This window comes from Petaurus breviceps, unplaced genomic scaffold (assembly GCF_028583685.1).
Source record: "Petaurus breviceps papuanus isolate PSGF00001 unplaced genomic scaffold, PetGlider_PUasm1.0 428, whole genome shotgun sequence".
NCBI lineage: Eukaryota > Metazoa > Chordata > Mammalia > Diprotodontia > Petauridae > Petaurus > Petaurus breviceps.
This window is the reverse complement of record NW_027186331.1, coordinates 596,669-616,794: the sequence shown is the minus strand read 5'-3', so window position 1 is coordinate 616,794 and position 20,126 is coordinate 596,669. Positions and strand designations below refer to the sequence as shown.

Here is a 20,126-nt window from a genome sequence, read left to right as displayed (position 1 = left end):
TCTCCTCCCTCTCTGTCTCTGTCTGTCTCTCCCTCTCTCTGTGTCTCTCCCTCTCCCTCTCTCTCTGTCTCTGTCTCTCCTCCCTCTCTGTCTCTGTCTCTTTCTGTCTCTCCTCCCTCTCTGTCTCTGTCTCTCTCTGTCTCTCCCTCTCTCTCTGTGTCTCTCCCTCTTTCTGTGTCTCTATCTCTGTCTCTGACTCTCCCTCTCTCTGTCTCTCTCTCTTTCTCTGTCTCTGTCTCTCTCTCTCTCCCCCTCTCCCCCATGTTTTCGTTGACTATCTCTATGGACATGCCTCTTGGATTTCTATATCTAGTCCTCATTTCTGTCCTGAACTTCAGGCTTCGTCACAGGACCCTCTACCTCAGTGTCCTGAGGGCGTCCCAACTCCGCCTTGTCCACACAGCTTGTTTTCTTTTCCTCAGGGGCGCCCCCCTCCTCACACCTTCCTATCTTCACTCTTCCCGTTGCAGAGCCCACCATCTTTCCTAACCAGTACCTCCAGTTCTTAGGGTCAGGGTCGCCCTCTGCTCCTCACTCTCATTTTTTCCTCACCTCTTATGTCCAGTTGTTGCCAGGCCTTGCCCTTCTACCTTCCCTTCCATCTCTCACATCCACCCTCTCCTCGCCCCTCACAGTTAACTCCTTGGTTTCTGGCCCTCACCATCTCTCACTGAGACTGGAAGCAGCTTCTTCATCCATCTCCTGTCTCCAGCTTCTCTGATCCATGATCCATCTTCCTAAGGTATAGATCTGACCATGTCACTCACCTATTCAGGAAAGGCCATGAACTCCCTTTGCCTCTATTATAAAGTGCCACCTCCTCGGTTTGGCCTTCCAAGCCCTTCCCGGCCTGGCTCCTGCCTTGGTCTCCAGATTTGTTGCCCCTTTCTTGTTTGTATTGTGTGGGTTTCTGCATGTTGTCTCCACACGTTAGAGCCTTCCACCCAGCAGTCTTGGGAGCTGTTGTGTTTGCCTCTCTCTGTCCCCAGCACTTAACACAGTGCCTGGCCTATAGCAGGTGCTTCACAAATGCTTGGTGACTTCACAGAATTTCATCTCCTGCCTCTGTATCTTTGCCCAGGCTGTTCCCCAGGCCTGTGATGCTCTTCTTCCTCACCTCTGCCTCCTTCAGGAAGCCTCTTTCTTGGTCCCCTCTCATTGCTAATGCCTGCCCTCCCCAAATTATGCTTATGTATATTGTGTTGTACCCACACATACACACACACATAAATACAGATGTATACATACACACACATTCTCCTTTTCATATACATGCTCTTTATATACACGCATGTATCTATATCTGTCTCTCTCAGTAGAAATAAAGCAGTCAGGCTTTGGCGTCCAGCTTGTTTCCTTCCAGTAGGACAGAAGCTTCCTGAGGACAGGGACTCCTTTGTTTTTGTCTTCGTATCTAGAATAGGGACAAGCATATGGCTCATTTTAGTAAATGCACGGCGAATAGATGAATCATTGTTAGTATTTCTGAAAATGGAATTGAGTTCCCTGCTACAGAGATGCTCCAACCATGGCAGGATGACCATTTGTTGGGGATGGTGGAGGAGGGATTCCTTCAGTGGGCAAGGGGTTGAGCTCTGTGCACTCAAGGGTCCTGTGGTGATCTACAGAGAGATAGCCACAGACAGGACCTGCAGCCCCTCCCTGCTGGGGTGCTGGTGTCTCTAGAGAGGCCGGTGTTCTCCAAGGCAGAATCTGGCAGGTGGGCCAGACATGACTCCCCACACATTTTCACGCCTCCCTGGAGGTACTGACGTCAGCTTCCCACCCATTTCTCCTCTGAAAGCTGTGAGCTCTGGCCTCCTGCCTCCTCTCTCGGGAAGAAAGGGAGATGAGAGCCAAGTACACCTCTTTAGGAATTTTGAGGCATGTCTTGGGTGTCAGGAGACCTGAGGTCTGATCCTGACATGGATTTGCTGCCTCCTCACTCCCCCTTCTGGAAAATGCTCAGGTCATTCTGATGGCTTCTGTCTTTCGGACATTCCCAGGTTGTGGTTTAATTTAGGGGTGTTTCTATTTGAAAAGAGGCATGAAGGAGGAATGCACTGGGGGCAGCTTCTCATTCCTTCACTTTCATCTAAGCCGACTCCTTATACCAAGGCATTGTGTTCCTGACATGTCATTTCCCAGGCCCCACAGCATCAGAGCTCGGTCATGTTCTGAAGTTGGCACTTGCCATTCCTTAGCCGAAAGGAAGGAGGAACTCTCTAAACTTGGTTGCCAGGAAGGACTGTGGGCCTGTGTCCTCTCTCAGAACTGTGGCGTCTGGGAGTACTGCTGTCTCCCTTTACGTCGCCATCACTGGCTACACATTGCTCTGGCATCATAATGTTAGACATGTTTCCCATGTCTCTCTGAGTTCGTCTTCATTGTTTGTAAATGCTTGTTTCATTCATTCATTCTTGTGGTGCAGAAATAATTGCATTATATTCATAAACCACAATACAGCCATTGTTTTGAGTGTGTGCATGTGTGTGCGTGCATGCATGTGTGTGTACATGTGTGTGTGTGAGTGTGTGTGCGTGTGTGTTTCCTTGCTAGATTGTAAGCTCCTCGGGGGCAGGGATGGTTTCACTTCTGTGTATATTTTCCCATCACCTAATGAAGCTCCTGGCACATAGTAGGAGCCTTAGAGATTCTTGCTAATTGGTTAATTTAGCAGAGTAGCCTCATCATGTATATTCTGCTTTTTGCTGCTGCTGAATATTTTGGTATCATCGGACTTGGCTTTCTGCATTGGGGGACCCTAGGATTGAAGAGTATGACCCCGTGCCCAAGTCCCTGTCGGTCGTTCTCCACACGTGGTGCAGTTTGCAGCTCTGCCAGGAGTGCATTGATGTTCCTGGCTGCCCACCTTCTCCTTAACATTGATGATCTTCACCTTCTGCATCTCTGCCAGTTGTAAGGGGGTGGTGAGACAGGCTGCCCACCTGGTGGGTGAGGCGTCAGTGAATGCCATGCCCCAGACTCTGCTCTTTCACCAGGATTATTGGGGCTGGTTGTTGGTCTGAGGCAGGGCTGGCTGAAGAATTTGCCATTTCCAGATCATTTCATCCAGTGGGGCGGGGAAGAATGAGGGTGGCACCATGGATCACGGTGTTAAAAAGGAAAGAGTGAGAAGGGAGGTGGGCGTCAGAGGGACACGGGCATCCGCAGGAGAATTTGGATCCTGGTGTTAGCTGATCACTAAGTGAGTCTGAACACTCAGCGTCTTTGCCATGTGACTGCCCACGACTTTCAGCTCTGACCTTCTGTGGCCCAGCGTCTGCTCTGGTTCCAGCTTTCTGGGTGTCTCCTTGCATCAGCTGCAGGTGTCCTTCCTTGTAAGTAAATGCCACGTAGGCCATCTCCACTCATTGAGCTCATAACACTGCTTTGTGTGACCTGATCGTGGGGCAGATTTCAGGGACTGTTCAGCTAGAGTAGACTCAGCCTAGGTTAGATGGTGGCCCCAACCAGCCAAGTATGCTGCTTTGGTTCTGTTTGCTAAGAGGCAGGGAGAATAGAAACATGGCAAAAGGGCCGTCCGTTTGGATACAGGGGACAGTGGGAAGAAGCTGCTGGAGTAAGGAGAAATACCACAAGGCTTTCTGGTTTTTTCTAGACTGGGTCTCCCTCTCTCATCCAGGCTGGACATGTGGTAGCCACTTCTGGGCCTGATTCCAGCACTGATCTGGGTTGGCTCACCCCTCCTTCAGCACCTCGTAGCAACAGCTCCTGGGAGCTCTCCCTATAGGTAACTGACTCAATATGGACACTGGAGCTCAGGGCTCCCAGAGTCAGTCAATCTACCAGCCTGGGCCCTCCTGCCACAGGGACTGGTCAGTAGGCCTGGGGCCTACAGTACACAGTCTGTCCCTGGACATGACTTCCCCACCCTTTCTTCTTGAATTTTTGTTTCTTTGGAGGGATTTTTTTGCATAGCACCATGTCTTAGATTTTTTTTTTGTCCTTTTAAATTTATTTATTTTTAGTTTACAGCATTCAGTTCCTCAAGTTTTTGAGTTAGGTCGTAAAGAAGAATTATAACCAATGGACTGAACCATGAAAAAGAAGAAACAAAACAAAACGAAAAAGAAAGAGAGCAGGTAGTTTTACTTCAAACTGAATTCAGATTCTGTAGCTCTTTCTCTGGATGGGGACGTCTCTTTCCATCATGAGTCTGTTGGAGTGTCTGTAGCCTTGTATTGTTGAGAGAAGCCCCGTCTATCAAAGTCAGTCATCAGAGATACGATGTGTCTGTGACTGTGTACAGTGTTCTCCTGGCCCTGCGCCCCTCCCTCAGCATCAGTTCCTATAAGCCTCTCCAGGTTATGAAGTCCCTCTGCTCCTCGTTTCTTATAGCACAACAGTATTCCATTACATGCATACACCACAGCTTGTTCAGCCATTCCCCAGTTGATGGGCACCCTCTTGATTTCCAATTCTTTGCCACCACAAAAAGAGCTGTTGTACAGCCCTAGCAGTCTTATTGCTGGGTCAGAGGGTGTGCACAGTTTTATAGCCCTTTGGGCATAGTTCCAGATTGCTCTCCAGAATGGTTGGATCAGTTCACAGCTCCACCAACAATGCATCAGTGTTCCAATTTTCCTACATCTTTTCCAGCATTTATCATTTTCCTCTTTTGTCATGTTAGCCAATCAGATAGGTGAGACGTGGTACCTCAGTTGTTTTGATTTGCATTTCTCTGATCAATAGAGATGTAGAGCATTTTTTCATATGATTATAGATATCTTTAATTTCTTCCCATGTCTTAGATTTTACAATGGCAGTTAATCAGGAAGCAGGATTCTTCTGACAGAAGTTTGCAGCTTTGCTAGAAAACACAGAGTCTGTAGAGCAAGGGGTGTGAGCAGTGGCACGTCTGAGCAGCATGGCTGTGGTGGGGTGGCAGGCGGGGCCTGAGCCGAGTGTCCCAGGGGCCCAGGCTCCCATGGCGTTCAGCATTTGAATGGCTATGAATAGAGTCTTTGTAGAGAGCCCTGCGAAGGAGCCCGGCTTTGCTTTTAAGGCACATTAATAATGTACTTTGAAAACAGGCTGCGACTGGAAGCTCTGGGCAGCCAGAAGCTGGCTCAGGGCCTGGGGTTTCAGAAAAGTGTCTTTGGTGGTCTGCAGCATCTCGAGAGGCAATAGCTCTTCCCCAACCCCCACTGTGGTTCTCTTGTCTGTGTCTCCCTTTGTTGAAAAGATCTTTCTTTAGTCAGATATCCTCTTCTTAAAGATGATGGTTCAGTAAAACACTTTGTGAGCCCTGGAAGTGGGAGCTGCTGACAGCATCCTCATGAGGAGACTCCCTGGAGAAGCCCCGGATTGTTCTGGGGCCGCTGGGCCTGGGGCTGGTCCTGCGCTGTCAGCCCTTGGGGTGGGGCTCCTGCTCAGTGGGGCCTGCTTGAGGCCTGGCGCTCCTAGCATCACCTCTGGGACCACCAGGGCCTGGGGGCTGGTCCTGCGCTGTCCACCCTCGGGGTGAGGCTCCAGCTCAGTGGGGCCTGCTTGAGGCCTGGTGCCGCTGCACTGCCCTCGGTGCTGTCTGATGGGCTCAGCAGATCCACCAGGGTGAAGAGTCAGCAGAATGCCGGAGCCTTCTCCAGCGCTCCCATCCGCCTTTGGTTTCAGGCCCTTTGGTGGAGAGACACTTCTTTCTGTTGGAGCCCAGGGGCTCAGGCTGGGGTGACAGGAGCACATGGCATGTCCAGTGTCTAACAATGGGCACCCACCTGGGATGTGTCTCTGACGTGTGTGTGTGTGTGTGTGTGTGTGTGTGTGTGACAGAGACAAGGAGAGACGGGGGGCCGGCCTGCCTGGGCTGCGGCCGCTGACTTTGGCTTTGTGTCACAGATGGCAGCAGCCTGTTCGACTCCATGGCCAGCGGGATGCGCCTCATTGTCAGCTGCATCTCCTCCTTCCTCATCCTGTCGTTGCTTCTCTTCATGGTTCATCGACTGCGGCAGAGGCGCCGGGAGCGCATCGAGTCATTGATTGGTGCCAACTGTGAGTAGCCTGTGGCTGCCCTGGGGGCCTGAGGGGAGAAGTGGTCGAGTCCTTTCCAACTCTGATTAGCATTTCATCTATTCTCAACTTAAACATCAGTGAAAAGACTATCCTGCTAGGCCCTGGGGATCCAAAGGGAACTGATCTAGTCTCTGCCCTCAAGGGGCTCCCTCTCTACCAGGAGGAAACACAGATGCACAGATGAATGAACACAACATTCATGCGGAGTAAGTCTGTGGTGTTGTGGGGTGGAAGAGTGCCGGTGACTGAGAGGCTTGGGGAAGGCCTGCACTGTCAGGTCATGCCTGAAGAGATGCAGGGCTGAGCGCTGGGCACGGGGGGCAGGGCCCGAGTACCAATCAGAGCACTGCCCGGCAGGCTGGGGCCACAGTGTGTCCTGGTGGGAGAGCGAGGGGCAGCTCCTCCTAAGGAGAGACTGGAACCAGACTGGGACGGTCAGTAAGTGCTTACTCTGTGCCAGGCACTATGCCCAGTGCTGGGGATTCAAGTGTAAATAGAAAGACAGCCCTGCCCTCTTGGTGCTTCCAGCCTAAGGAAAACCAAAAGAGAAGGCAGCAGGGAGAAGATCCTCACCCGAGGGCTGCAGAGCCACGAGGGGGGGGTGGGGAGGAGCGAAGAGAAATGCCAGGGCCAGGAGGGGTGAGACCCTGAATGAGGGAAGTGTGGGGAGAGCAGCATGAGAGAGACAGAGGCGGAGGAGCACTGACATAACAGGGAGACCGGTGACTGGGTCCCCAGCAAGTGAAGGACGGGTCCCCAGAAGTGTGGGCAGCACCTTAGGAGAAGGAGCAGAGTTGTGGGTGTGTTGAGAGAGACAGAGAGGGAGCAAACTGTGGCCAGATGGAGGAAGGCCAGCCATCTGGGTCACGGAGGCGAGACTCGTGTGTGTCACTGTGTGGAGGGAAGGCTCAGCCAGTGGCAGGAGCCTTAGCGGAGACATTGGGGCCTCCATTGAAGTCTCTAAGGATAAGTGTTGCGAAGGCTGCCTGGCTGTGAGGAGGGCCTGCCTGGAGGCTGGCGGGAGACAGCGCAGTGGACTGAACTTGGCAGGGCGGGCATGTGGGAGGAGGGCTGGAGAGGAGAGGGGCGGCCAGTGGAGGAGTCATTGGCTTTCTGATTTCCAAGAGATGGAAGCGTGAGAGCAAGAGGCATCTGATGTGAGGGGCAGTTTATGACAATCAGTTGGGGAGAAAATGTCTCCACCCTTGGACCCAGAAGCCGCAAGGAGCTCTGTGAAGTGAGCGGAGCCATGGTGCCTCCAGCGAGAGCTGTCACGAGGCCGTGAAGACAGAAGCGGCCAGTTGAGCAGGGCTGGATTTGGGCCCCAGAGAAGGGAGAAGAGCAAACAGGGCCTGGCTTCCTTGTGAGGTGGGGGCTGGGGGGCTGGGGGAGCATGGCAAGCGCTTTGGGGCTTGCTGGTTTTCCTGAATGATTTTTCTTCCTTTTTTTTTGTTCTTTATTATAAAGAAAAACTTTCTGGACAGATGTAGGGGGAGGAATACAGTGGAGAATGTAGGTGATATATAAACAAAAGCCAGCAGTACCATCGTATTTACGAAAGATTAGACCTGAGATTCTGGAATGCACAAGGGGAGCTTGGGACCGGGCCCAAGGAAAGGGGCCGGGCTGAGCTGCATGAGGATGAGGGGGCTTCATTAGGTGCCGTCTGAGTCTAATTCTAATTTCAAATCACTGGGAAGATTTGTTCACCACCAAAGAGTGAATGACCATGCCCCCATGCCCAGACAGGCTGCTTATTTGGTCACCCTTGCCTGAGCAGGATGGGGTGGGTGCCACATCCTTTAGTTTCTGATACCAACCCTGTTCAGGTAGCCAGGAGAACTGGTGTGGAGGGGCCCATCTGGGAGGCATCGAGGGGGAGGCTGGTGTCAGGCCCTGTGTGAATATGGCCTGCTCCCTTAGCTAGTACAGCTGCGTTCCAGGCCCCAGCTAAGCAGAGGATAGGAGATGTAGGCCAGGGGCAATAAACCTGGTTTTGGGGGTGAGTGAGGGGTGCAAGGAGTTCCCAGGAGGAGCAGGCCTTTCCTTCAGATCCAGGACATGCACATCAAGATGATAAAAAGAGACTGCCCTTGAGGAGGCAGGTACATGATGGTCTCTGGTTAAAAGGGAAGCATAGGGTGGACCCTGGACCAGAAACTCCCCTGGGGGGGCCCAGCCTTCTCAGGCTTAGAGGAACATGAAGTTGGGGGCATCAATGTAGGACTGTTACCTCAGGCCCCAGAGTGGTCCTGTGGCCTGAGCCTGGTAAAGTGAAAGAGGGGGGAGTTATTATTACTCCAGGGTCTGAAGGTCTGTATTCAAATCTTCAGTTTCATCTCATTTTGTTTTTTATAATTCAGCTTCATTTCCAGCTGCGAATTCTTTCCCTCACCTTTCCCCTTCCCTCCATGGTGAATGCAAGAAGAGTGGAATCTGTTATGGACTGTATACATACACATATACACGCGTGTATTAAAAAGCAGACTCCTGCATTAGCCGTTTCCAAAACTAAGCCCATCAGCCTTCGTCCGCCCTCCAGCCTGCATGTGTGTCTCTGGAGCAGGGCGGCGGCGGCGGCGTGCTGGGACCTCATGCTGATCAGACTCCCAAGTCTGAGAGTTTTTGTCTTTATCGCATTGTTCTTGGTTTTCTCCCTTTCCTCTGCATCAGTTTCTGTCAGTCTTCTCAGGTTTCTCTGAAACCATCCCCTTCATCATTTCTTATAGCACAACGGTATTCCATCACATTCATGGATGTGTTCGGCCATTCCCCGACGTGTTCGGCCGTTCCCCAATTCTTGGGCGTCTTGCCCTCAGTTTCCAATTCTTTGTCATCACAAACTGAAGAGCTGCTGAAAATATTCTTGACCACACGACTCCTTCTCCTCTTCGGTCTTTTTGTACCATAGAGTTAGTACCAGGATGGTGGGGCCACGGGGTGCGCACAGTTTAATGGCCTTTTGGGCGTAGCTCCAAGTTGCTTTGCCGAAATGGCTGCACCAATTCTCAGCTCCCTCAATAGTGCAATAATGTGCCTGTTTTCCCACAGCAACTCCAGCGTTTGCATTTTTCAGTCCGATGGGTGTGAGGCAGAAGCTCAGAATTGTTTAATTTGCATTTCTGTAATTGTTGATTTAGAACATTTTACATGGCTATTGGTAGCTGGTATTTCCTCCTCTGAATGCTGCCTAATCATATCCTGTGACCGTTTATCAGCTGGGGAATCACTCTTATGCTTATAAACTGGAGCCGGCTCTCTGTGTATCTTAGAGACTCTATCAGAGACTCGCTGCAAGGATTGTTTTTCTTAGTTTTCTAAGGTCTCGTCCGGCTCTAGACCTCTGGTCTTGTAAGACAAGCCCAAGATGAGGAAATGACAGTCAGACAAGGGTAAAATGGGGTGCATGTGTGTGCGTGTGTGAGTATGATATGTGTGTGCATGCATGTGTGCGTGTGTGTATGTGTGTGCGTGCGTGTATGAGTGCGAGCATGTGTGTGTGCATGTGTGTATGTATGTATGAGTGCGTACGTGTGTGTGTGTGTATGTGTAGGAGCAGAAGGAGGGGTTAAGATTGTTCTTGTGAAACATCAATCAAAACTATGTCAGAGAGAATTTGACTCCATTAATTCTGATTCCACAAGCTTAGATTGAGCTCAGGAGGTGCAGAGCCTGTGCCCATGCTGGGAATAGGAGCCCAGCCCTGCCCTCAGGGAGTTTACAGTCTGATGGGGGAGGGATGGGGCCAGTGGGTCTGAGCACAGTGAGTGTGGGCAGCAAAGGACAGGGCCGGGAGTGGCGCCACTTGACCTTTCTCCCTGTCTCTCCAACAGTGCATCATTTTAACCTTGGGAGGAGGATCCCAGGCTTCGATTATGGTCCTGACGGCTTCGGGACGGGCCTTACTCCACTGCACCTCTCTGACGATGGAGAAGGCGGAGCCTTTCATTTCCATGACCCTCCTCCGCCATACACAGCCTACAAGTACCCGGACATCCAGCATCCTGATGACCCCCCGCCACCCTACGAGGCCTCCATCGACCCCGACAACGTGCTCTGTGCCAGCCCAGGTGCTGCCTCCTCACCCCGGGCAAGAGCCTTGGAACTTTCCAAGGGGTCTAGGATTGAGGGGGGGAATGCGTGGCTTTAATTGTTTTTCCTATCTGCTTTCTGTTTCCATCTCAGTATCTGCAGCATATCTTCCTCTTCCCTTCCCCCTCCCCTCCTTGCTCTCCCCCTTCTCCTCCTCTGGCAGGACATTGTTTTCACTGACCCTTCCCCAGCAGGGCTCCTGGAGCTGGTGTTTGGGTGGAGGAGGGATGCCTCGGGCATGTTGGCAGCTGCTTGTTCTCAGGTCCTCAGAGTTACTCAAGCCTCAGTTTATCTTCTGCTCCCTCCGTCTCCCAGATGTAAATTCATTTTTTCACTTTAAAAAGTTTAGACACCACCCCCCAAGAGCCTTTTCTAGCCCTTGGTCCTTGGTGCGCTGCCTGCACTGCCCTCTGGCTGCTGCTTCCAAGACTTTGGGGAGTGGAGTCGTGACCGTCCTCAGCTGTCTGGAGAGCACCCCTGTGGTCCGCACCACCAGACATTGTCCCTGCGGGCCAAGACTGAGGGGCAGAGTCTGAGAGTTAGCAGGAGGCCTTGCAGGCCGAGGGAGGTGAAGCCGCTTGTCTGGGGTCTTGTCCAGGGCTCAGGGCAGAGCCAAGGCCTGCTCCCAGGCCAGAGGTGATTGGGGATTTACACCAGAATTCCTCTGCTCAGGAAGCCCTGGGGTCGTTGTTGGCCCTGAATGGAGGAACAGCTACAGGACAATGGGGGTCATTAATTTTTGACTTCTGAAAAGAAATCTAGTTGGCCAGACTGGGCTTGCCAAGGGGATGAAACTTTGGGGATATTTACTTGCACCTTGGGGCAGCCGGGCACCATAGCACACAGAGCACTGAGCCAGGAGTCAGGGAGGCTCATCTTCCTGAGAGATACTTCCTAGCTGTGTGACCCTGGGCAAGTCACTTCACCTTGCCTGCCTCAGTTTCCTCATCTGTAAAATGGGCTGGAGAAGGACATGGGAAATCACAAGAAACCCCCAAATGGGGTCACAGAGAGTCAGACACAAGTGAAATGACCCAACCGTGGCCTTTGCCTCCTTGGAGTCATGAGATGTGGCTCTGGGTTCTGGCTCCTCTCCTTACCAGGCATCGTGGGGGGAGTAGACAGAGATGAGGAGGTGGGCACGCACTGCCTGCCTGGCAGAGTCATTGAGAGGAAGGCCCAGGCTCCTGCCTCCCAGGATGCTGTTGGAGTTGGAGTCTCCTTTTGGTGAGCTGGAAGGTCCAGCCAGGTTGGGGTGAGCCCTTGTTCAAAAGGACCAGCATCCTTATATCTCATTTATCACATCCTTGTTTCCACAAGTCAGAGGCTGGGTGAACACTGTTTTCTGATGGCTGAAAATGAGCACTCACTCAGTGGTATTTTCAGTTGGCCTGCCTCCTCCCTTATGGGAGGGCCTCACCATGGAACTGAGGTCAAGGCTCTCAAAGGCTTTGCCTGTGGAAGGGCCAGCCATGCTGGGGAGGCTTCCAGGGTGGGCACCAGGGGATCCCAGAGGGTCAGTGCAGGGAGTGCTTCTGCTGGAGAAGGCATGAATCCTGAAAGAAAAGAAATGGAGGAAGAAGCTCTGGGGACAGGAGAGGCCCTAGTCATCTGGGCTCTTTGTGGGTCCCCTGGGTGGAGACCCTTTAGGGGTGGCTGCTGTGGCTTTCTATGATGTTTCATGGTTGCTTTGCAGGCCTGGGCCAGGCTGGCCTTGGAGGGAGGCAGGGGGTGATGGGAAAGGGCCTTTAGGTGCCTGGGGATCTGCCACGCCCAGCTGCCCGGCTTCCTCACCTTTAGCCTTTGTCTTCTTTCCTAGATGGCGTTTTCCCCCAGCCAGCTCAGAGCATCCCGCCCTCCCTAGGAGACAATGATGCCTCTCCCCGACTCCCTGAGGGGCCTGCCCCGCCTTCAGTGGGGCCCTCCCAGGCAGAGCAGGACGATTCAGCTGATAGCAGCACCCTCCTTGTGCCCCCGGACACGCCCCTGAGTGAGACCAGGCCAGCAGAAACTCTGGGTGGCAGCCGCCCCAGCCTCTGCTCTCTCAACACCATCGTATAAAGGGGGACGAGCCAAGAGCCTGCCGGTCAGAAATCTTTGGAGTAGCTGTTTGCACACGACTGGGCAGAGGACAGCTCCAGGCAATGCGCTCTGCCCGCTCTCTCTTCTAGGCTGGCATTGCCCTCCATTGTGCTGCGCTCGGCTCTGCCCTCACCGAGCAGCCACCGCCTGGTTTATTGTGTAAATAGGGGCCGGGGGCTGCGTGTGGCTCCTCATCAGGGGAGGAGGAGGGAGAGCTTGGGCAGTATCGGTCACTGCCCTTGGCTTTGGCTTGTTTTCTTTAGTCATGGAGGAGGGAAGGGGTTCTCTGTTGTTGTGACCAGGCTGAGGCTGGGGGCTAGAAGGGCAGGGTCTGCCTGTGGCACTTGATCCCATGTAGCGCTTGGAAATGTCCATAGATCAGCCGTGGGTGGGACTGGCTGGGGTGTGGTGATGCTCACCGTGAGTGTAGGACCAGCTAGGCCCTGCTGGTGAGGGTGCTGGCCGCCAGCTCTGTGTCTCCATCTTGAAATGGCAAAGCAATAGAGGAAGGGAATCTGCAGAAGGTTTGGCTTGGGAGGCGTTGGGGGAGTGCTTGGAGATGGCCAGGCTTGAAGGCTGCTGAGAGCGGGCATGCTGGCCTCCTCAGGCTGCTGTCCAGCCACCCCGTGGCGACCTGAGTGAGCAGGGCAGAGGAGAGCGCAGCCCCCCCGCCAGGACCTTGGTGCAGAATGAGAATCCTGCGTCCCATATGCTAGGATGTATTCCTGTATTCAGACCTGCTTGGGTGTGAGCAGATCAGAAGAAGGCAAGTGGCCCATCAAGAACTGCCCTGGTCATAGAAGTGCTTCTCTGCCAGGGTCTCAACTGCAGACTGACCTATCAACTTTGGGGGCAGGCTGCCTTGCTGGGAGGATGTGTGTCTGGAAGCCCTGAGGAGGCCGACCTGGGGCCACACTGTGAATCCAGCTGCCTTTCGAACTCCTGGTCCGTGCAGAGCCTCCTCGTGTGACGTCATGCCCTTGTGGGTCCCCCTGCCTCGGCTGCCACCTCTGGAAACTGAGGTCCCTCCTCCCATGCTCAGCCCTCTCCTCCCAGGGGCCCCTGAGGACCCTGCTTGGGGGAGTTGCTGCCCTCTCTGGAGCCTCTGGAAGAAGAGGCCTTGGTGGCAGTGGCTGGCAGGCAAGGAGAGGGATGGAGTTGCCTCCATCCAGGGGGACTTTTCAGGGGCCTGGAGGGCAGCTGAGAAGATGCGTGATTTCTGCTGGTGTAGGCTTCTTTCTGCTGGGCAAGGGGGCGGTGGGGAGCTTGGGAGACTTGGGGATAGGGGCTCCCTCTCCCAGATGGTATTTCACTCGGACCCAGACCTCTCAGTATTTTCTCGGGCTCTCAGCCTAAGCAGTGTGATCTCTGGTGTCTGTCCCCACCTGCCTCTCCCTCTCCCTTCAGTCCACTTAGTGATTTACCTCGTTAGGAGCCTCGGGGGAGAGATTCGTGGCAGCTTCGCTGTGTGCTTGTGTCCTGTCAGGGCGGGTGACTGAAGGTTATCAGGGCTCCACATGGTCAGCAGCTTGTGGTTGAGACGCTTGGTTCTGCTTCCAGCACCCCGGCCCACCCCTCAGAAGGCCAGAGTCGCCTGTGGGGCCCGCCTTGGGAAACCTGGCCCCGCTCAGGGCGTCTCCCCTCTGGGCCGGGTGTCCTCTTGCTCACGGCCGTTTCAGGGACTCAGCCGGCCAGAGACAGACACAGCCTGTGGACAGCAGACAGGGCCCAAGTAGGAATAATAAAGCGGGTGTTGTGCACTTTTGAGCACATCTATATGTTTTCTATACATTGTATGTACTGACCATGTTTCCTTTAGTTTTCTATGGGTGGTCGAGTGTGTGGGTGCAGGTGTGTGTGTCTGTGTGTGATCATGGTACGGTGGATGCCCACCTGAGGAAGAAAGGCTTGGGATGGCTTGGGGGGGGGCCCTCCCAAGGAGACTTGGAGCAAGTGCTGCTGGGTGAAGCCACACTGGGCATTCCTTCCTTCATCCATTCATTCAGCCACATTTCCTTGGGCCAGAACCGGCCACTGTGTGGGGGCATCATTCAGTCTCAGTTCAGTGATTTCGATACTGTCTTGTCACCTCCCAGAGATGCAGTGGGGACAGTCTCATAGCTCTCCCTTCCTCTCTGGGTTCCTTGTCACTTGTGGCGTTCTAGTGTGGATGGAGCTCGGGAGCTTTTCTCCTGTGGGTGTGTGTGAAGGTTTTTAATTCTTCTTTCTCTTTCTGTGCAAGGAGGGGCGGGTGCCCCCTGGCACTTGTGCCCTCAGCAGAGCTTGTTAACAGCCGCCCATGCCCCGTGGCATTGGGGGCCTGAGGTGGGGAAGCCTTGGCTGCTGCTTCTGGGGATCTCGCTCTCTGGCCGGGGCGGGCCTGCTCTTAGAACCCTTCTTCCCTCCTCTTGCCAAATGGTCGATGGGGGAAGTGTTAGGTATGTTTTTTAAAAGAATGATGGCATCATTGCACATTGGATCCCTCATTCTGGTTGTTAATTAAAGACAAAAAAAGCTTTGGTTGGTGTTTCCTGAATGTTATTTGAGGTCTGCTGGGGGAGAGAGGAAGGCCGTGTTTCAGAATGGGGAAGTGCTCACCACCTCCTTATGCGCCTCTCCCTCGTGCTTGCCCCGCATCCCCCAGGCCTTTGGACGATGGATTCTTTCTCACTTTTAGACCAGGAAGGCACCAGGCGCACACTGTGCTAACTGAACTCTAAGGTCCTTTCCACAAGTCGGTGCTGTGATCCACAGCGATCAAGGTGGAAGGAAGGCCGCTGGTCAGACTACTGGGGAGCCCCGATCAGGGAAGCCCAGGTGGTCTGTGTCAGGTGGCCTGAGGCTGTGCCGTCCCCTAAGCACCTGAGGGCCCACACATGGAGCCCAAGCCAACACAGTCGCTTCTGAAAGCCAGGCAAGGAGCTGCTGTGGGCTCAGGGCTGGAGTCGAGACCTATTTCTACACGTTGGAGTATTGTAGGTAGTGAATCTCCCTCGTAGCTCCCCCGACCCTGCCCAGCCCCTCCTTGGGTCGTTTGTAGTTTTGATAGAGACTTATTCCTCACTTCTCCTAATATAAAGCAGTGCCATTTGAAAACACTGGGATCTACACTTTCAGAAATTCTCAGGCATGGGTGTTGTGATTTTTTCACTTGATGGAATGACTTCTTATCAGTCAACACTTTAGTTCTGTATTCTGGTGGCTTTAGCCCCTGGGGAGGCAGCCTCTGAGCTTCACCTCATGAGGTCTGGGATAGGAGAGGCAGCATTAGAGGAACCCCCCCCCCCCCCCAAACACTCTAGCCACAGCCTGAGCCCCGAGGCCTCCTGAGGCCTTGCAAATGAGTGCCTTTCATTCCAAGCCGAGGCCTGAGGACCTGGGCACCCAGCCTGGCCCTGCCCTGCCCAGTTGTCATATATCCTGCTGCCCTGAGCCACCCAGGGTATGAGGCAGGAGAGTGGATGGGTGGGTACATCTACAGAGGACTGCCTGTAGGGCATGGCTCTCCCAGGGGAACTCCAACTTCTGTGACAGGTGACCACTCATTGCCTCAGAACTGACTGAGGGTCTGTGGCTTCTGTCTGTGAACACATGACCCCACCCCCTGGAGAAAGCCTCCTTTCTCGAGTGAGGATGAGATTGTGCTCAGTGAAGTCCGTACAGGACCTTCCACATGGGTTAAGCCTGGGAGGCCAGTGTGCTTTCTGTCCACAGAAAAAGATGTTTCCACATTACATGCTAGGTTAGAGTCCCTAGAGATCACCAAGAAGCGTGACTCAATGGGGAGACTCGGGCACATTTCTCACCCTCGTGAAAATTGCCACCCTTTCCAAGGATTTAGATCACCTGGCTACTCAGACCAGACTGAGTACCTCACCTGGGGAGGGGAAGTTTATCTGGTCCAGTAAGGGTGAGGATCTTTCCCTTTTCCCCACATGCCCTGTCTCCAGAGCTCCTGCACAAGGTGGACTCTGAAGTAGGCCTCCTCCCCTTCCTACCTGCCATCACGCCTCAGTCACTCCCAGGGCCAGACTCTGCCCTTGTGGGGGGGGGGCAGAGAGCAAGGGGGTCATGCTGCCTCCCTCCCCTCATGCCATGACCCCTGTGGTGCTGGAGATCCTCTGTAGCCATGGAGGAGGCTTCTGGTCTTCTCTGGAAGGCCCCGTAGGACTGGCACTGGGCATCCTGAAGACTTTCTCTCACTTTCATGGAGGGGGTTTTGTTTGGATTGTTCGTTTTTTGTTGTCCTCAAGATGCTGTGAGAACTGTGTCATCTAAATGCCAAATAAATTTGTGTTCTGGCCACAAGTCCTTAGTCATGATTTTGTCCCAGGACCTTCAGAAGGATAGGGTAGCCGTGCGCCCCCCCTCCCTGCCTCCCGGAAGGCTGAATGGGAGGGACTGTGGATACCATCTTTGGCATAGTCTTCAGAGGTGCTGCCTGAGAGGCCCGCAGGCTGCTGGCCCACACACTGGACCGGGCCAGCCCAGAGGACCTGACGGAACAAATCAGCTCTCAGACTCTGCCTCTGTCTCCACGATTGCTGCTATTTACATGGCACTCAGAGGCTTATGAATCACCTGGCTAACCATAACCCAGTGAGGGAGGTTGTATCAGCATTATTCTTATTTTACAGTTGAGGAAACTGAGGCTCAGAGTACCTGATAGAACCAACTGGGTGAGAGTTGTGGCTGGTCTCCTGCTGCCCCAGGGCAGCACTCTGCTTAGAAATGAGTCTGCCACCTCTGGGGCTCTGGGCCTTCATCCCTGGGCATGGGGAGCCGAGTACGAGTAACAGAATCAGGATTTCACAAGGAAGGCACCTCAGTGCCTGCATAGTCCAACCTATCCCTGACAAGCAGTCCTCACTGGAGCGAGTGCACAAGTGAATGGGAAGCCATTTGTTAAGCACACTAAGGACCCAGCTCCAAAGCACAGACAGTCCCTGCACTAGAGGAGTCTAGGGTAGCCGTGGCCAGCGAGGGCTGCCTTGGTTTGTCAAGTCACTAGCATGGGGTAGCGCAGGGGAGGAAATGAACAATGACAGGTAAGTTCAAGGCCTGGAAAGAGCTGGTGGGACCAGGGAAGCAGATCCTGTTAGAGTTGGGGGGAGGGTAGAAGGACGGGGGGCAGGGAAGTGCCTTCCCTCTGGCACTGATTACCCACTGATCCTGTCTGTAGCTCTCCTCCTCCTGTATCCCCAGTGCTTGGCATAGTGCCTGGCAAACAGTAGGTGCTCAACAAATGATTGATAGGAAAGGAGACTCCCTGCCGACTGGGACTATCCAGTAGGGCTACGTGGAAGTGGGGGCCACTGGGCCTTAAAAGCTAGATACAATTTTAACAGATGAGCAGGGAGGTGAAACTCTAGGCATGGGAAATAGCGCCCGCCAGGGCAAGGTAGCATGTAAGCTCCTTGAGGGCGCTTCTGTCTCAATAAACCCCAGCTTCTAGCACCTAAAAGATGATTAGCATGTCTGTTGGGTGGTTGATTAAAGAGAGCATATGCCAGAAATGGCAAGGAGTCAGTCCGGCTTGGCTGGGGGGTGGAAGCTGTAAGAGTAGAAGCTTCCTGAGGGTAGGGACTGTTTCTTGCCTTTGTGCCCTCAGCAACTTGGCACAGTACCTAGCTCATAGTAGGTGCTTAATCAATCCTCGCTGACTTGGGAAGGCTGGACGAGGCCATAGTGTTAAGGACCTTGAATGGCAGGTGAGAGAGTATGGCTCCGTAAGTCTGGCAGCCAAAGGAAGCATGAATTGCAGGGGAAAAAGTGGAGGTGGGAGGAGGTATTAGGGGAGAGGATATTAGGCCAGGTGGGTGGTAATGAGGGCTGGGGCAGTGGCCGTGAGATTAAAGAGGAAGGGCATGGACTGGAGGGGCACCGAATGTGGAGGGGAATGATGGTGGTGCTGAAGATAGCCAGGCCTCACTATGTTAACTCCGGATGCGCAGAAGGAGGAGCTGTCAGCACCGATGGTTCTGGGTGAGCCAGCGGGAGGCTTGCTTGATCCACACAGGGAGTCATTGGAGGCTTAGAGAGAAGCAAAGCCTTCCAGTGGTTGGGACAAGATGGGCGAGATGACCTCACTGGTTCCTTCAGACCTGGGAGTCTACACTCCCTAGTGCTCCGGCCCTCCTCAATCATCCCCTCTGACCAAACCTGGCAGGTGATGGAGTGGGGACTCTAAGCCCCAGTCTCCTAGGTATAGAACTAAGCAAGGAACACAAGAAGAAAAATCCCTCTGCGCTTCAGGAGTGTGTGTGTGTGTGTGTGTGTGTCTGAGTGTGTGTTTACGCACATGTTTACTTTCTTGGGAGCATCGTTATAGTATCTGGGTTCTTAACCTGCTGTGTACCCGGTTTCCTTTGTATTGTATTTGATGCATTCAAAAATGAGGTTCTGAGAGGGGGTCCATGTGCCAGAGGCATCCATGCCAAAAAAATAGGTGTACATTTCTTGTTAAAGCTGCAGCAGTCTAAGCTTTCATCTACACAATGACCCTAGATAAATTTGAAAACCCGGTAACGTCATGTCATTCCCAGGCATCTTTTAGGCTAAATTCTAATTCCTTCAGTAAATTCTGCATTGGCAAGGTCACAAGCCCCCTCAGCAATTGTGGTTGTCCTCAGCAGGACCCTTTCCAGTGTGATGTTGTCTGTCCCAAAGTGTGGGATCCAGGACTGCACCCAGCCCTCCAGGTGTGGTGTGACCAGTACAGAGGCCTGGGAGGAATAAGCCTGGAGACCCCACAAGGCTGACTTCATCACTTGTTTGTGTCTGAGTGAATTCCAATAGTTTGGGCAAAAGCCATGGCTAGTGTCTCTCCCTCTCCACTGTGACAATCCACTGCATTGTCCAAAGGGATCCGAGGGAAGTGTTTCAGGAGAGGTGACCCAGGGTGAAGGAGCATAGGAGATGGAGTTTGAGACCTGACTCGGTCACCAACTGGCCTTGGGATGTTGGCCAAGTGATTTCAATTAAATAGTTACTAAGTACCTAATAATATCAGCCAGCATTTCTGTAGTAATGTCAGCTAGCATTTCATTTTAAGGTTTGTAAAATGTCTTACAAACATCTCACTTTACTTCACAACAAGTGTGGGAGGTAGGTCCTATTATTATCCCTAGTCTGCCCCCCCCCCCCCACTGGTCTTCAGGGATGTCACCTGGAAAATAGGGAGGCAGGGGATTGACAAGAGAAGTAAGTGGGATGGAAGGGGGCATGAAAGGCTTTGTTGAAGGAACTGGGATGTTTACTCTATAAGATACAACTTAGGAGAAAACGTGACACTTAAGTCATCACTTCCCTTGTACAGATGAGGCCCTGATTGGATTTTCTACTGAACAGATGGTGGCAGTGTGGTTAAGAGTACTGGTTCAAATCCCACTTACCCACTGTGTGATTCTGGACAAGTCACTTCATTTGTAAAATGGGGATGATAGCACCTACCTCCCAGAATTATTTTAAGGATTAGTCAGTCAATAAACATTTGTTATTGTTATATATAATAACTAAAAAAACATTATTGTAAGTGCCTCCTATATGTCAAATGCTGTGCTAAGTGCTAGGGACACAAAAAGAGTCAAAAGACAGTCCCTGCCCTTAAGGAGCTCCCAGTCTAATGGGGGGAGGCAGCAAGCAAACAAAGTTATATACAGCATAAATAGGAAATAACTAATAGAGGAAAAGGCACTAGAGTTGAGAAAGGCTGGGTAAGGCTTCCTGAAAGAGGTGGGATTGTAGTTGGGACTTGAGGAAGTCAGGGGATCAAATGAGACAGCATATGTGGAGGGCTCCAAAACCCCTAACAGTACAATATAAGTCCTGCTGGTTGTTGTTGATGATGGTGGTGGTGGTCATGGTAGTGATGGTGGTGATGGTAGTAATGGTGGGGTGATGGTGGTGGTGATGGTGGT

The 20,126-nt window shown here is 52.8% G+C and overlaps 1 protein-coding gene and 1 pseudogene across 2 annotated transcripts in view; both read left to right on the top strand.

Moving 5' to 3' along the window:
- DGCR2 (DiGeorge syndrome critical region gene 2) overlaps positions 1-16,515 on the top strand; it is a 108,371-nt gene extending 91,856 nt beyond the window's left edge. For both annotated transcript variants that reach the window (XM_069100810.1, XM_069100811.1), the window contains 3 exons: positions 5,860-6,012; positions 9,867-10,103; positions 11,945-16,515. In XM_069100810.1, coding sequence (XP_068956911.1) covers positions 5,860-6,012; positions 9,867-10,103; positions 11,945-12,186 — 632 coding nt within the window. In that variant the 3' untranslated portion in view covers positions 12,187-16,515. The remainder of the gene's footprint in view (positions 1-5,859; positions 6,013-9,866; positions 10,104-11,944) is intronic.
- The window catches only part of LOC138171345 (eukaryotic translation initiation factor 3 subunit J-like), a 19,350-nt pseudogene continuing 12,405 nt past the window's right edge, over positions 13,182-20,126 (top strand).